General features: G+C 35.5%; 1 protein-coding gene and 1 long non-coding RNA gene across 5 annotated transcripts in view; one reads left to right on the top strand and one right to left on the bottom strand.

Annotated features, from left to right (window-relative positions):
• Positions 1–644: 644 nt before the first annotated feature.
• On the bottom strand, positions 645–19,430 carry DDX52 (DExD-box helicase 52). Of its 4 annotated transcripts, none has more exons than XM_037808993.1 (15): positions 19,323–19,430; positions 18,085–18,277; positions 16,415–16,545; positions 15,131–15,316; positions 13,428–13,571; positions 13,064–13,175; positions 12,108–12,180; positions 11,414–11,617; positions 10,239–10,329; positions 8,106–8,228; positions 7,825–7,975; positions 7,477–7,552; positions 6,496–6,627; positions 5,877–5,980; positions 645–3,019 (listed from the first exon to the last, which is right to left on the bottom strand). In XM_037808993.1, exons 1-14 carry the CDS (start codon positions 19,407–19,409, stop codon positions 5,884–5,886), a joined length of 1,800 nt encoding a protein of 599 aa, XP_037664921.1. In that variant the 5' UTR covers positions 19,410–19,430; the 3' UTR covers positions 645–3,019; positions 5,877–5,883. The 4 variants fall into 4 exon arrangements, with proteins under 4 accessions (XP_037664921.1, XP_037664920.1, XP_037664923.1 ...); XM_037808992.1 differs by having other exon boundaries at positions 5,888–5,980; XM_037808995.1 differs by having other exon boundaries at positions 6,496–6,567.
• The window catches only part of LOC119513624, a 53,030-nt gene continuing 52,715 nt past the window's right edge, over positions 19,425–19,739 (top strand). Inside the window, exon 1 of the long non-coding RNA XR_005212663.1 lies at positions 19,425–19,522. This is a non-coding gene — a long non-coding RNA (uncharacterized LOC119513624). The remainder of the gene's footprint in view (positions 19,523–19,739) is intronic.

Below are 19,739 nucleotides of genomic sequence, written 5' to 3'. Positions count from 1 at the left end.
TCCGGGGCAAACTCCCATCCCCTCCTCGCCGTGGTCTGGGCGACGGGGAGGGGCCACGAGCCACGTGACTTCCCCAGCCCACGCCGGGGGGGGGCGGCACGCCCTCGTCACGTGACGCAGCCGCAGCTTTTAGGGTCCTGCAGGTGCAATTCTAGCTGTGCGGCTGGTGGAGCGGACGCGGGCGCGTCTCCACTAGAGCTGTTTCATTCTATGGCAAGGTCCTCTGGAGGGCCCAGCTGGCATTAGAGAGGCAAGGCGTCATCATTCCTCAGTTTGAAATGAGATCATCTTGGTTAGTAGAAATAGCTGAGTCTAATTTTTTTAGACTGGATGATGGGCACACGGATGTTGTTTTGTTGTTAATTCACTACGCATAAAGAATAGATGCGCCTGGAAGGCCTTTTAATAGCTTCTCAGCGCTGATCTGCTATCTGTTCTCTCCTTTTTTTCCCTCACTCAGCAGCTTCATTTTAGTATCCACCCAGGAGCTTAAGGTATTTACAATTTTAGTAAAGCAAGAGCCCATAAACCCAAGTCACCAAAGCGTTCTAGTCTTGTTTAGTCCTGCCACAGTGCCACCCCGTAGTCTCTTAATTCGTTTTACCCATACTTGCAGGCGGGCAAAAAGTGGTGCTTGGAAACAATTACTTCATAATTATTTTTACTTATTTTTTTTAATCCAACTACATCCTGTAAATAAAATACAGAAGCCACGAGTAAATTTTTTTCAAATTTTCAAGTAGTTTGCTTACCGGTATAAGCAGTTGGTTAATTATAATTAGCTTCATCTACTTTCAACTTTAGCTTCAGGGCTTTTACCTGGAAACAATTTGTAATAACTCTCACTTATTGGGCACAAATTACTGGTCAGGAACTTCATGTGCATTTTTAAAATTCCTAAATGTTAGTATTGGCATTTTACAGATTAGAAAACCAAGGTCAAAAAAAGTTGATGTTGCGATTTGCTCAGGAAAGACAGCTGCAAGCAGCAGGGTCAGGATTCAAACACAGGTCAGTTTGACTTGAAAGTCATTGTTCATTTCCCTGGCGCTATCAACTACCATTTACTCTTTTGTCATAATTGTCTAATTCACTAATTTCACTCCACTGCTTCCTTAGGTAAAACTTAAATTTGTATAGATCATTCCAACTAACCTGAAAGTACAAATTTCATAATCCACTGATAAATCAGGTTGGTGGAGGTTTATGTAGACAGTTTATTTATGGATGGATACATAGAAGAAAATATTTAAAAGAGGAAATAAAGTCAAATGAAGGGAATTTATCAAGGTTCACAGAAGATATGATCTGTTTCTTCCTGGAATGTTACTGCCCTTCTTTGCCTGCTGACTCCTACAAGACTCAGCTCAGGCCTCTGGGAAGCCTACAACACCCTAATCTGGGTTATATGCCCTCCTTTGATTCTTCAGCATTTGCCACACTATTTGCTCCTTATCTCCACTACTACATTGTAAGAGAAGGGACTGTGTTTTCAAATCTAGTATTTCTATAAAAAACTAAAATGTTTGTTGGAGGAATGTTTGTTGAGTTTACTATGTATCAGGCACAGTACTAGGTACTTCCAATCTTGAGACATAGTTAATATTACCTCCAATTGCACAGAAGAAAAAAACTGATGCTCTGAGAAATTAAAGAACTTATCCAAAATCACATAGCTGGCAAATGCGTAGCACCATTATACCTGCCTCCAGAATATATATTGCATCAAGGATCCATTTGCAAGAATGAAAAACAAATCAAAGTCCTTCTGTTATTCTCTGCAACCTGGTGAAATAGTTCTCCATTTAAATAAACCATGAAGATGAACAATTTCTGTACCATTTAAGTATTCAAATTGGAGTCTACCTGTCCTGAATCTAGAATAAAAAGCAGAGAATAAAGGAAACAGGTTTAATCCAAATGCTGCTGAGGAAAGGCTACTTTCACTATGGAATTGTAGAAGTACTGATAATAATAGCTAACATTTATGTGTCAAGCATGCTTCTAGTTCTTGTTATGTATAAATTTAATGTTTTTATTCCACTGTACAAAAGTAGAAACTAAGAAAAATCTGCTAATAGCCGAGAATATTTTCCATCACTGTATAATCATAATTCCTTTACATTTGACAGGGATCTGGTTACTAAATGGATGAAGAGCTTAAAGCCTCAGGAAAGATAAGCTGGGAGAGAATGAAGTCATAGGTATATCGAGTAGCAGGAACATTCTTCCTTAGCAGGATAAAACATTTATCAGTTTTCAAGCAAAATCATCTCGCATGGAAAGAAGCAGGAGAGCACTGTTACATACGGAAAATGAAGCAAGATAGGGAGAGGCTGAACATAATCTTTTTAGTTACAACATCATGACAGGTAAGGTATGAGCTACGTTGGTATAAGAATATTTAATAAACCAAGGAATAAAAAATCCTAGGGAATTTGAATGACCAGCCACAGAAGAGCTGTAGCTCACACCACAAGATGACCATGAACAAATTAAGAAACAGTAAAATAAAGAGAGCTGTAGATTTCTTCAGCAGCCTATGTTCTTCTTGTCCATCCATTAAAACAAACAAAAAAAGGGCATTCAATCTCAAGGCTTTACTTTGAAATTCATTCTAGATGCCTCTCTACAGCATACATCACACCTTCCTTCACATTTGAAGGGAAAAATCCTTAGGAGTTCACCACAAATGGGTGTTCTTATTTTTAACATAAGCTTTTGTTCTTCTATAAGAAGTTATCTCTTTGGATTCAAACCACATAATCATTTAAAAGTGATCTACAAATTGAAATATGACATGACTGATATTTTAGAATCATAATTTTTCACCATCCCCATGCATTTGGTTTCAAATGTTTGTACAGGTTGACTTGAAGTATTCCACGAAAACAACATCCATGCTGGGATCATAAAATTACATTTCTGGTCTAGTCTTCTAAAAAGTTTGGTTTTAACTTCTTTCTTCAAGAGCTACTTTCTTCTTGCTGTGACCTCTAGTTGATCAGTGACCTTTTTCCTGTGAAAGGAAAGTGGGGAAAATTAAATCAGAAATTCTGGATATACTTTCCAAACTCTAGAAGTTTCATAAACATTTACTGCAATCTGTTGTGTATCAAGTTTGTGAGACACTAATAAAAAGATATATTAGTGAGACAGAAACATCATAACTACACTATTATGTGGTTTGAAAGACAGATTCTGATCCTGACCCAGTAATAAAAGTTAACATCCATTGAGTACTAGACATCCATTGAATGCTAGACATTCTTATAAGCATTTTAACATATATTAACTTGGGTAATATTCCCAGCAACTTATGAGGAAAGAACATTATTTTCCTTATTTTACAGGTGAGAAAAATGAGGCACAAAGTGGTTAACTAACCTGCCAATCATCACACATTGGTAAGTGTTTATATGGGCCCTGACAGTCTGATTCTCGAGGCAATCCTATCTTCAGTAGAGTATGGATTCCAGAGGCATGTGCAGAGAAGTTTTACAAGCTGGTTTTATGAAGACAGATAAATATGATTCAAGAGATTTCTAGCCTGGTATTTGATAAATGGTAAATGCCATTAACTAAATGATACGGCAGGAAAAGGAAAAATGTTTTGTGAAAATACTCAATGTCTGCGTGCTATATTACAGTAATATAAAGTTCTTTTATGTATATTAACTCACTTAATCCAACCAATCATGAGTGGTAGAGTTGGTATTATTTCCACAATTATTTCCATGATATATTGGGGTAAAGAGGCTTAGAGAGGTTAAGTGACTTGCCCAAAGTGACAAAGGAAATATAGACGTAAGAGGCAGGTCTTCTAACTCAAATCCAATTTTTCCCTCTACTATACAAAACTGAGTTTGTAATGCCTGAAGTGAGGTAGGTCCACTAGGCAACAAGGAGTCAGGTTTGTAGCTCAGTCAGAAAGCTGGGGCTGAAGGTTTAGACTTCAGTCATCAGCATAGAGCTATGAGCTGAAGCTACAAGCAAGGGTGGGATTGTTAAAGGAACATCTACAGTGGAAAGGTAGGCTATAGTCAGACCACGATGGATCTTGTTTGTGTGCTATGTTAAGAAGTATAGCTTTCAAATGTGAAGAAAACCAAAGCAACTGAAGTATCTTAAGCAGGGGCTGATGATTTACACCAAGTGTCCTAAAGTCTTAGTGCAGCTTTAAACTTTAAAGCTCAGTAGTATAAATGCTACAAACTTATAAAAATCAACAGATTTTAATTATTTAAAATACTAAAATAGTGATATTTCTTATTAAAATGCAACATAATCACATCTTATGCTCTAGCTGATTTTTGACCTTTGTAAAAATTTTCATTAGCAGCTGAAAGTGTCTGAAAGGACTGCATTTGAAGTCCTAGCCTTAAAAATCATCCAAAGAATGATGTTCTGACACATGCACAACAGTTCTGATGTGACCCATACACACAAGAAAATGTCTGAGAAAAACCAGATGACCAAGGTGGCCAAAGAAGATAACCTCCTCTATCAATCCTCTGGTATGAGTGTCACCCCAAAACCATGGCCACCAAAAATTAAATTTAAAAATGTATTAAACAGTCACAAAACTAAGTACAAATGAAATAAAAATGATTAACCTTTCAAATGATATTTTTGTAAGCTAGTAGCATTTATTAGTAGCATTTATTCTTGCTAAGCAATTAAGCTTAAAACCAAACTAAAATTTTGGGACACCTTGTACACTCTATCACTGTAACTAATTATTCCCCATAGTCAATACAAAACATCAGGTAAGACTCCTGCTCCATACTTAAAAGGCAATTAGATTCTAGTTTCATGCCTTTAACTACCTTCTACATGCCTAGAGTTTACTTTTCTTTGAAAACAGTTCAATTCTATCTTCTTGAAACTTTCAGGAATTAAACAATCCATATTCATTTTCCCTTCTCTGTACTTTTATTTTATTTTAAAATTGTTCTCTAATTTTTTCATGAATACTAATCTCCTTTCCTTAACTTCAGGGAAGAAGTCTTATATTGTACTTTTATGTACTCCCAACCACTGCCAGATAACTGGCAGGACAACAGGTACTCATTAAATGTCTAGTGGTTGATAGAAACAGTTTTTTTCCCTAATGTGTTCCACAAGACAGATGTAAAGCAATGGAATGAAGCATTAGCTCATTTTACAACTTTAGTATCCTAGATGATTGATGGCACTCAGAAAAAAAAAAACACACACACACTAAAAACATTATTAGAATCAAGCAGTTCTATCAGAGTATTACTAACCTGGCACAGGTAGAATTTGAGGAGTGCTATTTTCCTTAAATAAAATAGTTCAGAATATTTTAGCCTCCTATCAAAACATGTAGCTTCCTAGGAGTACTGGGCAAAAAGGCACTCCTGCGTGTATGCTAAAAACTATGCTTTAAAATCCTCTTAAAATTCAGCTAAGCTACTAAAAGTTTACCCAGGTAATACTTTCTAGAGGTGACACAATGAGCTTCAGCATAAGCCTAAGCCCATACTGAAATTCTTTCCAGAATATGGAGTTTCAAGAAAAACTTGATCTGTGTGGGTCAACAGTCATTAACTATTGGCCTCAGAGTATGCCCTGATGCAGGCTGTGAGGCTATAGGAGTATAATCCTAATTGACAGGGAATTGAAATCATATATTCAAAGTTGGAAAAAACAGGTCATTAATATACAGATACAGAAGAATTCCAGCACTGAATCATCCAAGTTCCTAAATCATAAGCAACCTAAGATATATTACTTTTATCATATTCTATAATGGACTGCAGACTTATCAATTCCACTTCTAAAAATTTATCGTAAGGAAAAATAATGCCTACCATAACTACATAATAGACTCATAAACAAGAATTTCTCACCATGTACTTACTGTTTGTCCTTAGCTTTTTCTGAGAAATATTTTGGAGTTGTACTAATGCTCTCTCTTTCCAATGGTTTCTTAATCATCTTTTTCTTTTGTTTGCTGAATGTTACAAAGAGAAGAAATAATTAAAAATTCATTTTTTAAAACTACTTTCTAGTTAAAATGAGGCTGCATCCACTTTAATATAATAAATTACCTAATAGCATTTAGAAGAAACACAAAGAGATGATCAAGTCAATCAATTAAAAAAAGGGCACTGATTCTGATTAAAATATGTCCTGTGTCAACCTTGTATCTTATGTCAATAAGCATTAGACTTTGATTCTGGCCAATTAACCACTTTTTATTGTTAAATTTTATGAACTAAAATAAATTCCAAGTATACTTTACTCAGGCTGAATACTTTTTAAAAAATTTGAACTCATAAAATTTCAAGGATGAAAAAACTGGCAAGCAAAGAACATACAGTATTCACAAATATTTAAAAGCCACATTTTTATCTTAAAATGTTCTAAAAGTATTATTAGAACTATAATGTGTAAAAAAGGGTTCTGTGAAAGCAAGAGCACATATTCAAAGAGAGAGAGAAATTCTATGTAAATTCAACAATGTACCTTAGTAGTTTTTTAAAACCTTTTATGTATTCGGGTACAGGACATCCAGCTTCCTGTATAACATTGGCAACACTGAAAAAGGAATCCATAAATTTGTCTCTTGTCAAACTGATGTTTATGTACTTAACTCCTCTGTATAATATAAGAGAAATTAAAACTAACCAAATAAGAAAGTAATCTAGTAAAGTGTTCTGATAGATTATCAATTATCACCAGATGTGTTTACATTCGATGACTGAGGAAATTATCAGCTGGACTGGGATCAATTAATTAAGGAATAATTGTAGATACCTCCTCTTTCTACTCAATATGTATCAAGCACTAAGAAGCTACTAAACCTAATCTCAGAAGAGACACTGTGATGTGCTATCAATTATAATCAGCCTAAAATTACCAAAGGCAGTCAAAATGCAGGAAACACAACTTCTATATTAAAATCTAAATATGACAATGGGATAAATTAAGACCTTAGATTCTGGAAGTATATATCATGTCACTCAGGCATATTGGAATACTGGAACACATAATGGAATGTGTTATTAAAATATTCCTTCCTGTAAGTCAGGTGACCCTGAGACTAAACATAAAACTCTATCTGCCCCTAAGAAAAATGGAAAGCATGCACCACGTTATGAGATAATGTTGACTGTGCTAAACAGACTCAGGTAGTTAACTTTTACTCTAGTCACTAATGAAAACCTTAATATTACATTGTAAGAAATAACAACTGATAGCTATTGGAAGAATCCTGCATGTCTGAAACTTGATAAATATCCCATTATGAATATTTCCTAATCAAATGATGGAAGGGAAAAACAAGGCTTTTGATCATTTTTCCTTTTCTACTGGATAATATTTGGTTGACAAACATTATAATAGAATTTAAGACATAGCCATTTTGTAACTGATGAAATTATCTGTTATTTAAAAATAATGAAGCAATTCTGCCAACTTAATACTAAATTATGTTTCCTAATTTACCTTCTTAATAACGGTTTATCATCTTCAGTGAAAAACGTAACAGCTTTTCCTTTATGCCCTGCTCTTCCAGTTCGACCTAAGAAAAATGAGACCATAAAAAGCAATTTTGGGGGGGATGGAACCCTCAAAATTCACATATGAAAGTCACTGGATTTTCACAGCACTAAAAAATGTGCTTTCTTACTTTGTTTTTATTAAAGAAGTTTTGGGTTTATAAAACAATCATGCATGAAATACAGGATTCCCATATAGCACCCTATTATTAATGTGCTCATTTTTGTTTGAAGGGAATAGTCGAGAGTACTAAGATACAAGGCTGGGGGAGAGGGAGGAAAAATGACAACTCACCTATCCTGTGGATATATTCCACTGAGCTGGTCGGAAAGTCATAGTTGATCACCAAGTTCACACCTTTAAAATCAATCCCTCTTGCTAACAAGGCTGTACAAATAAGAACCCATATTTTTCCTGCTCTGAAGCTGTGGACTGTATTATCTCTCTGATCAACAAAACACACATCAAATGTTTTAGTACCACTTTAGGAACGAGAAACAAGTAATTCATAATTTAATACCAGTATTTTTAAATTTAGTAGTTCTTTATGGTTTTCAAGGTATATTTGACTTTACCTGTTGCTGTGTTCTCTCTGCATGAATAACATCCACATTAATACCTTCATATATGAGTTCATGAAAAAGTTCTTTAGCCCTTTCAATGGACTGAACAAAAACAAGAACAGGTGGATTGAAACCCTAAAAGAAAGAAGGCAAAAATCAACACACATAACTCATAATCAAGAATACAATCACTCACTATTTCATATTATAATTTTAGTTCATGAAAGAATCCAAATCAGTTTAGTGTGCTTTCATAGTCAATTTTCTCAGACTTGGGGTCTATCTTCCATGCCATCCATTCTGTACAATGTTTACCTGTTCTTCCTTCTCAACTTGAAGTGTATTCTCCATCCTGCTAATTCCAATAAACTTGTCTAATTAATCCCTCTTCAACTTTCTACAGTAATGGATGCCCACTCCTTGAAACAATTATCTCTTAGCTTCTATGTCTCAAATTTTTTTTGGTTCTGCTTAAAAAATGTAGTAACTACTGTCTCTTTTAATTCACTCTTTCTCCTAACTGTGGGTATTCCCCAAAGCTTAGCCCTTGATTCTTACTGAGTTAAATAAAATCTCAGTATTTACATTTTATCATCAAATCTACCTCTTATTCAAACAAGTTTTCTATATTTTCAACTGTCAAGTTTATGGCTTCTTTTTTATTTTAATTCACACCATTTTCAGAATCTGATGAAAACTATGAAGCTTTCAAATAGGCAATCACACATTCACACAATATCTTAGATACCATTTCAGAGGCTTCACAGACCTCCTAAAGCTCACAAATGGCTAAAAATCCATGATATAAAGATCTCCATGTGAGCATCTGTGAAAATCTTATATTTCCTGGTGCCAAATGAAGCCCTTAAGAAGATCAATAAAACTAACACTTATAGAACATTTACTATATATTAGTAAGTGCTATTATTTATAATATAGTATATTCCATTATCAAATTATAGTGCCAGGGACCATTTTTGGTACTGTGTCTGTATTACTCATGGATTAATACTAAACAACCCTACGAGGTAAATAATAATATCTCCATTTTACAAGTTGCCCAAAATCACACGATACATGGTAGAGCTAGAATTCCAATCCAGGCAGTATGGCTCCAGAGGCCATCTTCTTAATCACTAAAGCAAGCGGCTCCTGTCATCACCAGGTACTTGCAAACACCTCTCTCCCCTCATTCTCCAACCATTCTTACTGTCCTATTACTAAGGTTATTTCTCTTATCTTTGTCCATCCTAATTTAACAGCCTGCTAATTGGCTTTGCTTCCAGTCTCCTTGCATTACAATCCATCCTACATACCAATGCGTAACCAATTTTCCTTAAAAATTATGTGGTCTTGTTCCTCAAAAATATCTAATGGTATTTCTCAACCTGACCCTAATATTCCTGTCCAATCTGATCTTCCTTAATTCCCCACCATAAACTCTTTGCCCTAGCTAAGTAACCTTTTCATCTGTCTCCAAACACATCATACTCACTTCCACCTCTTAGACTTCAAGCTACTCCGTAAGCCTTCAATACACCCCCCACCCTCCACCTTTTTCATTCCACAAGTACTTCAAGCTTTTAGATCAGGAGTATTTCCTCCATAAGGCTTTCCCTAACCAATTAACTCATCCTGCTGTTGCCATGGATGTTTAAGAAAAAATTCCATAGACTTTTATGGTATTTCATCCTAAACCATATAACACAGGTGTATTTATTTTAAATAAAACTAAGTTTCAGTGACAGGGCTATTTAACTTTTTAACTATGGTTTCTACTCAGTATTTACTGAAGAGTTAAAAATAGCAAATCCCACCCAGTGTCCTACTTATTCTATAATACCTCAGTTCTTCCATAAGAAACTACCAGAGAATGGGGGACTGATGGGGCAGATGTGTATGCAGATGTGGAAAAATGAGGCCTTCAGGGCATTAAGTAGGTCTTTTTCTAACCTACCCTAAGCTGGGAACAGAAGACTTACCTCCATATTCTGAGAAGTGAGCCTCTCTTACTTCGGACAGTGTGCTTCTTAACAGTTTAACACTAGATTATTAAATATGATGCAGGACTAGCGCTTAGCCTCCCACCAGTGACATAAGGCTTGGTGAACTTTACCAAAATCCAAGGATGTAGTCCAGATATACCTTTTTAACAAGTTCTCTCATAGCCAGAAGTTTTCCAGTCTCAGACCCAACAAAGAGAAGTTCTTGTTCTACAGTCTCTACTGCAGAATTCCTGAGAAGAAAACATATGCAGTACTTTGCAAGAGCCAATTTTTGCTTTTCCCCCATAACTCCAAGTACTTAATTATCTGTATTTTAATTTGAAGACAAAATTAGTATTCTTTAAATGTTCTGTTCTAATTACAAAAACATTATCTTCGGAAAAATAAATTGCCCATAATTCCGCCATTTTATTATCAACTTTGACATTCTGACATATTTTAATGGTAAATTTTCATGTCTGTCTAATTATTTACTTACTTATAGCTAGAAGTAAAACTACTGGGTAAAATAGTAACTTTTTAAGGTTATTATTATTTCATATGGCTACACTTTTTTCTTAATGATCAGTAAGGGGTTTATTTACAGACAGACAATTTGAAGTGAGGTTTACTAAGGTTTTAACACTACACAATGATGCTGCATATCATACTATGTTGCAAATATTTTTCCCTTTCTGTTGTGTGCCTATAAATTATGTTTAAGGTTAAGTTTACTGTTTTCTTTTTATACACAGGAGTTTTAAGTTTAAAGTAGGCAACGGTATCCTTTACCATTTCATTTGACTGCTTTTCCACTTAACATGGTGGTATTACAAGCCACTTTTTCATATAGCTACAGTTTTCATATTTATCATTTTAGGGGTTAAATAATATTCTATCCAAGTGGCAATATCATAATTTCCTTAGCCATGTTGCTACCATTGAGCATTTATTTAGCATTAAACACTCCCCAAAATAATTTTTAGAAAGGAATTATAAATCAAGCTGGATCAGTAACACCAGCTTTCCTTCTGTGGTCCTACTAAATTAAGCGATCAAAGAAGCTAAATCCTCTGGATGGCCAGACTCACGTTATACTTTATGGATGAGAATAAATCATCTAAAAATAACAGTGATAGGGATACTGATGACAATATGAGAACCTCTCTTTGAATTATTCTTAGACAGAAACAAGATTCCTATTCAATCCTGACTTACATTTCTACCAATAAAACTCTCCCCTTATTAATCCCAAGTCTAACAACCCATCTCCTTGAGTCTAAAAAAATAACTTGTATTGAAAAAATAAGTGGGATAATGTAGAAGAACAATTACCTTGCTCCAACAGATACAGTAACAACATTGTCCAGGTTGAGTCTGCACCACTGTTCAACATCATATGCAAAAGTTGCACTGAACATAGCTCTTCTGACCTTGTGAGATGTGCAGGCCAGGAAAATGGAAGCCAGCTGGTCTCTGAACCCAGTTTTGCCATCTTCAAAGAGTTTGTCTGATTCATCTACTACCAGCCACTCAACACTAAGAAATAATAAAATAACTTACGGGATACTGAACTGGAAGATCTAAGAAACTTCACTCAACTGTGAGGAAATCAGACTGTGATGCTGCTTCTTATTACCATTTTATCAGAAACACATAAAGAAAAATAAGCAGGAAATAGGTAAAAACAAGCTGAACATTAACTCAGCGTACCTATTCTATTAGCCCCCACGATATGAGGTCCCAATCAGCAACAATGACGCTTCACATAAACCTCATGAACTTTATCATCACTGCTGAGAAATGCAGAGATCTAGGGGAATTCTGGACTAACTGCTTATCAGAATGTGCAACCTTCAGCCTGACCAGATAGTTCTTTTTCTATGGGTTTAAGAAAACCATTATTCATAGCACCAACACTGAAAGTTGGTAGACAGCAAGCTCCAGAGGGTAATAATACAAGCCAAGGGAGGACAAAACATAACCAACTGAATGAAAAACACCCGAGACATTAAAATATGATCTGTACCTTGTTAGATCTATTCCTGGAGGATCTTGCTTTAATAAGTAGATTAGTCGATTTGGAGTAGTCACAAGAATATCTGCAGGAAAAACAAATGGTACAAATTGCAAAAACAAAGATCAATCCACTTCAACTTGGGAACTTATCCTCCTTGAATTTTGGTTAATAATCTGAGCTGGGGAGGGGAGGATGTGGTTACACTCACCAACCAACAACACAAAAGTTCTTTCTTATTTGTAAACTAATATATATATATCCACCACAGCACAAACCACTATTTTCCTCTCTCTTCTTAGTATATTTGAGTTGCAGTTTTAACTTCTCCATGGCAGCAACACCATAATCCAACAGTTTGGTTTCCAAAGTTTTAGGTTGTCTTCGTGTGTGTGTGTGTGTGTGTATGTGTGTTTGGTTTTTGCAGCAAAATCCCTTCTTTAAATAAAATTTTACTCCCAAGCTCAAGATAAAAGATATGTAAAAGCAGATTCTCTTGCTGATGTAAGGGTAGAGACATAAGCCTTACTCTTCTGTCAGAGAATTGCCTAGGGTTCTACATGGCAGCTTAAAAATCACTGGTATAAAGCAGAGTTTCTGACACTTGGGTCAGATTTCTTTGGGGGGGGGGGGGCTGTTTTGTGCATTGCAGGATGTTTATCACATCTCTGGCCTCTATCCACTACAGGCTAGTAGCATCCCTCTCCAGATGTGACAACTAAATATGTCTCCAGATATTGCCAAGTAGCCCTAGGATAGAGGTAGGGGAGCAAAATCACCTCTGGTTGGGAACCACTGGAATATATTTATATAGCTACTGGGTAGAAGTGGTGATGGGTTAACTTTTAGCATCTCAAAAATTAAAACTAATTATATATATAGGACTATACTTTTAAACTCTCATGTAGCAGAGTATTTTAAATTTCTAAATCTCTTATACGCTCTACATTCTAAGAAGGAATCCTTACCAAACTTCTTAGATGATTTAGGTCCAAATTTTTTGGCTGCCACTGCTGCTTTGTGAATCATGTGTATCCTGAATCCTGTTCCATCAGAGATTTTTACTAATTCTCGGTAAATCTAAAACAGAAAATGATGAAAGCATAAGCTGCTAACATACCTGGATAATATTTACAGTCTGTTTTACATTATTAACAAATAAATCTATTACCAACCCATGAATATTTGAAATTAAAACCATAATAGTCTGTAGATTGACCTGGAATCTTAGAATTTTGGAACTCCAATGCTAAAAAGATCCAGTACTTTCTTCAGATGTAGTAAACTAGTTCCAAGAGATGACACATTCTCTTTAAAATCTACAAGTCTTACCTGGCTGGCAAGTTCTCGTGTTGGTGATATAATCAGAGCTCTGAAGCCTTTATTTGTGGGTTGTTTCAGCTGCATTAAAATGGGAATGCTAAAAGCTAAAGTCTTTCCAGATCCAGTAGGAGCAGAAGCCAGGAGTTCCCGACTCTAAAAGCATAAAGTATATTAAATACAAGGAAAAGTACGCACATTTTTCACAACCTGATGAAATAATGCTACCAGCCACAGAAATAACAAATACAATAATACCTAATGAATACAATCATTCAAGTCTCCATCTGCTTTTCTAACTTCTCCCCTATTTGGTTTTCCAACATCTCCTATCCCCGCTAACACATCCCTAAGGAGTTTCTGGGCATTGCTGCATCAAGTCCATTTGTACTATCTGAACTGGGTAAAGACTGTAGGTAACTAAAATTCAAATGTTGTCCACAACCTCTATTATACCCATTCTTTTCATTTTTCCCTCCCACTAAATTTTTTTATCAAAGCAAAATTACAAAACCAAGTTATTATCCTGGTAGCTGTACTGCTCAAACCACAGGGAAAGTTTCCGTAAATAACATAATGATTGACAGAAATAACAAATGGATATCACCTGAATGACAGAGTACTTTATAGGTGACAATCTTCAAAAAGTTACTGTGATTTTTAAAGTTTTAAGCTAAAGTCATGACAGAAACCATTTTAAATGAAAATTAAAAACAAATTTACTATGATGTGAATCAAAACATCGTTCAAATGTACAAATGTATTCTCTTTTCAGTTCCCAAGGGAAATGAAAAGGTAATTCATATCCTTTGCTACCAGAATTGGAGGCCATCTCAGTTACATGGGAGAAAAAAAAGGCAGTTCTATAAAGAGAAACCTCAGAAAAATGTAATTTCCAAATATCTAAATTAACACAAATGTCCATCAACAACAGGTGAATGGATAAACAAGTTGTGGATGGAACACTACTCAGCAATAAAAAGTATAAAGCTATTAATAATATGTAATATAAATGAATCTCAACAACATTATGCAGAGTGAAAGAAGACAGAAATTAAAAAATAAATAATGTATAATTCCACTGATAAGAAATTTCAAAATAGGCAAAACTAATATATGGCAACAGAAAATTCTGGGATGATAGAAATTTTTTGTATCTTCACTGGGTTGATGGGTACATGAAGTATGCATTGTTGACATTCAACAAACTGTGCACCTAAAATCTTTTATTATATATACTTCAATACTAAAGTTATTAAAAATCAAAACCAACAACTAAGTCAAGTTATGTACAAGAATTTTCAAAAGCATCTTTTTTCTGAAATAGTTCCTGGGCATTATAAACTAAATCAGAGATGAATAAACAGAGCATAGTCTCCATTTGCAGAGGGTTTACATTCTATTAAAATAAAAAAACAAATATAATTGGTACAAATATGTGGTAGTGGAAAGTATAAGATACATGTTCCAAGTACAATGGAGAATAGGAGGGCAGGGGAGAGAGTGATGGTAAAGGAAAAAGATCACATCTATTTGCTGGGATCAAGACAAGTTTTATGGAGGCAAAGGCATTTGAGATGGACCTTCAATGCAAGGAAAAATTTCAACAGAGGGAGATAAAAGTGGAAAAGGGGAATTTCACGTAGAAAAGGAAAAAAAATGAGCAAACATATACAGTAAGGAACGTCAGACACATCCTAGATCTGCATACTCACATGCAACATAACTGGAATGGCTTGCATTTGGATTGGTGTAGGCATCTGGAAGCCTGCATTTAGAATGTTCTGAAGCAATCGAGAATTGATTTTATATTCCTGGTCAAGTTGCTGAAATGTAGCAATTGGGTCCGGAAGATCAGTTCCTTGAACATGAATTTTGTGTTTATTCCGGAAGAAGTTTATCTGAAAAGTAAAGCAGAGGGACCTTCATGGATACAGCCAAATACACAGTCATATGTTATAAAATGACAGTTAACAATTTCTTGGATAAGCTTAGTAGCATATGGAACTTTTTGGTTAAATCCCAAGCTGTAAAAGATTACAGATATTAGGTACACCTCATGCGCTTCCATAGAGACCTTCAAAACATGAAACCTTTCTATCCACACTTTCTTCATATTAATATGTCACTACTGAATAACATGTTATTCATATTAATGTTTTATTGCCACAGTCATAATTTTTAATCTTATATAAATTTCTAGAAGGCAGGTACTGAATCCATCTATTCTTTCATATGGTACTTAGCACACACGCAAATGCTTTTTGATGATTTACCCTTAAACTCTACTATGCAAATACATATTAAAACTAAGTGCCAGAAGTGGAGTCCAATAGCATTGATTTAGTCCGTTTCCCCATTCTCTGGTCCATGGATAGGCAAATTTCTAGATTCTGGGTTACTGGCGCATTTTCACGGTAATCCCTGAGGTAAGCTGAATACTCTTCTCCATTAGACACCCAGCAGACATTCAGCAGACATGACAACAGTGTATTTGTTGTTTCTTCTGCATTCTACTCACCCTTTTCCCAAATTATAAAACCGGTTTCTTACGAATGTTAATCCCTGTCAGAAGAAATCCTTCTAAACCAGTGAGCCCAACACAGAGGAGAAAGGGGACAAATTTTATGTTTATCTGAAGAGGGTAACATAAAATTAGATATATATATATAATTACATATCTATATATATATATCTAGATATGTATATATGTGAAACATACTATCAATCTCGAAACTTGAGCATGTGAAGAATAAAATGTATACACTTTAAATATATGCACTTTAAAAATAAACATACTTTTAAGAATTTCAAACTTTAAAATTTTTAGCCGCAGCACAAATGCTGATTTTAAGTTTTAATTAAAGTAAAATCTAAACAAATGTAACTAATCTTCTATCTTAACAAACTATATTCACTTCTACCAACAGAACAACTCAAGTCAGGTGAAAAAGTCAGTAAGCCAGAAAAACATTTTTGAGCTAAGACATTTTTCTAACCTTCTCCTTTCTGAGAAGTTCCAATTTTTCTGAAGTTAGTTTATTTTTTCCTTTAACTTCTTTATCTTCAATCTTTGCTTCCACAGATGATATCCACTGTATAGTAGTTCCTTCTTCTTGAGAAGTAATTTCTAAAATATATTTTTAAAAATTAAAAAATTTTAAGTGAGACACATTGGGGCACAGCAAGAAAGAATACTAGGATTTAACTAAATAACAGAAAGTAATAGGAGATAAAAAATTGGAAAAGGAAAGGGAAGTTCTGTGTTGGTAGAATCAAACCTCTGAAGTTCATTCTCTTTTCTTTATTGGTTGTTTCAGTTGCATTATATGTACACGTTATGATTCTATACTTGGAAACCACAAGGGAATCAATTGAAAAACTACTTAACAAGAGAATTCAATAAGGTAGCTAGTTTTCTAATACCCAAATATAAAACAGATAGAGACAATAAATACGATGAAAGAAAAGATTTCATTTACAAGAGGAAGAAACACCACACAATATTTAGGAATATTCAATATTATAAAGATAACAATTCTCCCTAAATCTAAAAACACCACCAGTTCAGTTAAAAGTAACAACAGGTTTGTTCTGAGAACTGGACTAGCTGACTTTAAAGTTTGTGGAAAAATAAATACGTACGAATTAATCTAAAAAATTCTAAGAACAGTAATGTGCAAAGACTAGCTCTTTGCAACTTCAGAGGGATAATAAACTGCATATATTGAAAGTATACAATTTGATGACTTTTGATATATATACACATTTGTTGAAAACCATCACCACATTCAAGATAACATTTCCATCACCCCTCAAAATTTCCTTGTGCTCCGTAATAATCCATTGCTCCATTCCTAGGCAACCACTGTAGACTGATTTACTTTTTTCTGTAGTTTTATGTAAATGGAACCATGAAGCATGTGCTCTTTTTTGATCTGGCTTCTTTCACATAGCATAATGATTTTGAGATTCATCTGTGTTGTTTCATGTATCAAAGAGTTGTTAACTTTTTATTTCTAGGTAGTATTCCATTGTATAAATATATAAAAATTTGTTTATCCATTCACCTACTGAAGGACATTTCGATTGTTTCCAATTTTGGGCTATTACAAATAAAGTTGCTATGAACAGTTGTGTACAAGTCTTTGTGAGGACACTTGTTTTCTTTTCTCTTGGATTAATACACAGAAATAGAATAACTGGGTCTTATGGTAGATGCATGTTTAACTTTTTAAGAAACTCCCGAACTGTTTTCCAAAGTGGTTGTGCCATTTTATCATCAACAGTATATAAGAATTCAAGTTACTGTATATCATTGCAATACCTGGTATAGTCAGTCTTTTTAATTTTAGCCATTCTAATGGACATGTAGTATTACATTGTGGTTTTAATTTGTATGATGAATAATGATGTTGAACATCTTTCATGTGCTTACTGCCGTCCTCACTTTGGGTCTGCCCTTCTATAGAAATACTACCCATACAAAAGGTTATGTGTACAAATGTCTTTATTATAGCAATACTTGTAGTGGCGAATACCTGGAAACAACTTGAATGCCATCAACAGGTGAATGACTTTATATTGTCTGACTTGTAACTATAAGAGTACATTAGTTTTTTAGTTGGAAAAAATTAGACAGAAAAAGCATAACAAACCACCTACTAACCTGAAGTTATCTTCCTTTTTTTCTTGTTCGGCTCCCTCTTCCTTTCAAACAGGCTTTCTTTTTTCTCTTCATCTTGGAGCTCCTGATGTCTTCTTGATATTCCACACTCACCTGGGACAGACTTCTTGTTTTGGAAAAAGTCCAATCCCTGCAGCATTTCTGAAGAATCAAAGTCATATTTCCTTTTTCCTACCTAAAACAACAAAAATTGAAAATGAAATGTACTGACAGACTGGCATTGCTTTCACCCAAGCAGGATTGGCAGTAAGAAAGACATGGGTCCAATGACTCCCTTTTTTTTTCACCCATTGAAAAATATTTGCTGAGCAGACAGTGTGTTTGGGCAAATGATGGCACCTTTTCTCATCTCATAAAATTAATAATAGTGACTAACATATATGTGCCTACTTTATGTCAGCAGATTTCTAAACATGTTTACACCTATTATTTCACCCTCACATCAATCCTAAGAGGGAAACAGCATTATTAAAGATGAGAAAAATAGGGAGGTAAGTAACTTGATTGAGGCTTCAAAATAAGTAAACTGGCAGACCTAGGATTTGGATCCAGATAATCTAACTTCAGAGTTCAAACTTGTAACCACTACACTATACTAGACTGCTAGTCAGAGAAAGAAGAAACACACGTCGCAAAACAAGAACAGTGTCTAGTTCCAACAGCAAAGACTGACATTCACCTGACTTCTGATTTATATCACTCACCACTTACTTTTGTAAGATCCCCTATTTTTAAACCGCCCTCTTCTTTGGTTACTTAACATGCCGTGGGGTTGGGACAACAGAAAGAACGCAGCCAAATCAGGGTAGCCTATTTTGTATGCATGCCAAGCCAAATGTGGGTAGACTATATTGAAAGAATCTGTTCTTTCCATTTCGGGTTGTTTTTGTTCCGAAATTCCACCAGCTTCGGAGAATAAGTTCATTTTCAAAGAACTCCAACTCTGCCTTCAATAAACGTCAATAAATAAGATGGGGGGGGGGGGTGCGGTGAAGAGCGTTTCCGTGCCAGACCCAACTAAGTCTATAAAAGTTTCGGAGAAGAGTTTACTCAGAAGGTGGGACTTGAACCGGGTAGATCTGCAGGGAAGCTGCCAAGGGTGGTCCAAGCCGGGCCAAGGCGTGTCTCGGTGCGCCCGCTCCCCAGCAGTCGGTTCATTCTTGGTCTCCTGCTCCCTCCCGGTTACCCAGACTTCCCGTCCATCTTATCCCACATACTACCTGGAAACGGCTTGCGTCTGCCGAGAAGCGTCTTACATCGAATTTAGCCCCCGCGCCGAGTCTGCGAAACAGGTCGTGGACGTCCATCTTTACCCAGAAACCCCTGCAGTCCCCTAGCGCCTGCGCAGTAGACTTCCTCTCCCCGGACGGCCTCCCGCGAGGCCGCGAGCGGAAGTCGCTTTGGGAGGCGGAGCCTGGCTGTAAGTGAGAGACTGGGCGGTTTTATTGTTTTTCTTACAGTGTGTCATTTTTCGTTCTTTCAAAACAATTTATCGAGACCCACTTATGTTGGGCACTGTTCTAGACTTCTAGAGATATTTCGGAGAGCAACACCCCAAGTTCCCTCTCTTCAGGAGGCTTCCATGTTGGTGGGGACAGAAGATGTAGTTAAATAAGCCGTATAATCTCCAAAAGTGG

Source organism: Choloepus didactylus, chromosome 18 (assembly GCF_015220235.1).
Source record: "Choloepus didactylus isolate mChoDid1 chromosome 18, mChoDid1.pri, whole genome shotgun sequence".
Classification (NCBI taxonomy): domain Eukaryota; kingdom Metazoa; phylum Chordata; class Mammalia; order Pilosa; family Megalonychidae; genus Choloepus; species Choloepus didactylus.
This window is presented reverse-complemented; position numbering and strand designations above follow the sequence as displayed.

What these genes read in the sequence shown, in the direction of transcription:
- DDX52 (XM_037808992.1), bottom strand. Translation starts at nt 19,409, where the DNA reads ATGGACGTCCACGACCTGTTTCGCAGACTCGGCGCGGGGGCTAAATTC. An exon ending in AACTTCTCAGAAAGGAGAAG is followed by an intron (nt 15,317 to 16,414) that starts GTTAGAAAAATG and finishes TTTACTTTTCAG; the next exon opens with ATAAACTTCTTCCGGAATAA. An exon ending in CCATTCCAGTTATGTTGCAT is followed by an intron (nt 13,572 to 15,130) that starts GTGAGTATGCAG and finishes TTATGCTTTTAG; the next exon opens with AGTCGGGAACTCCTGGCTTC.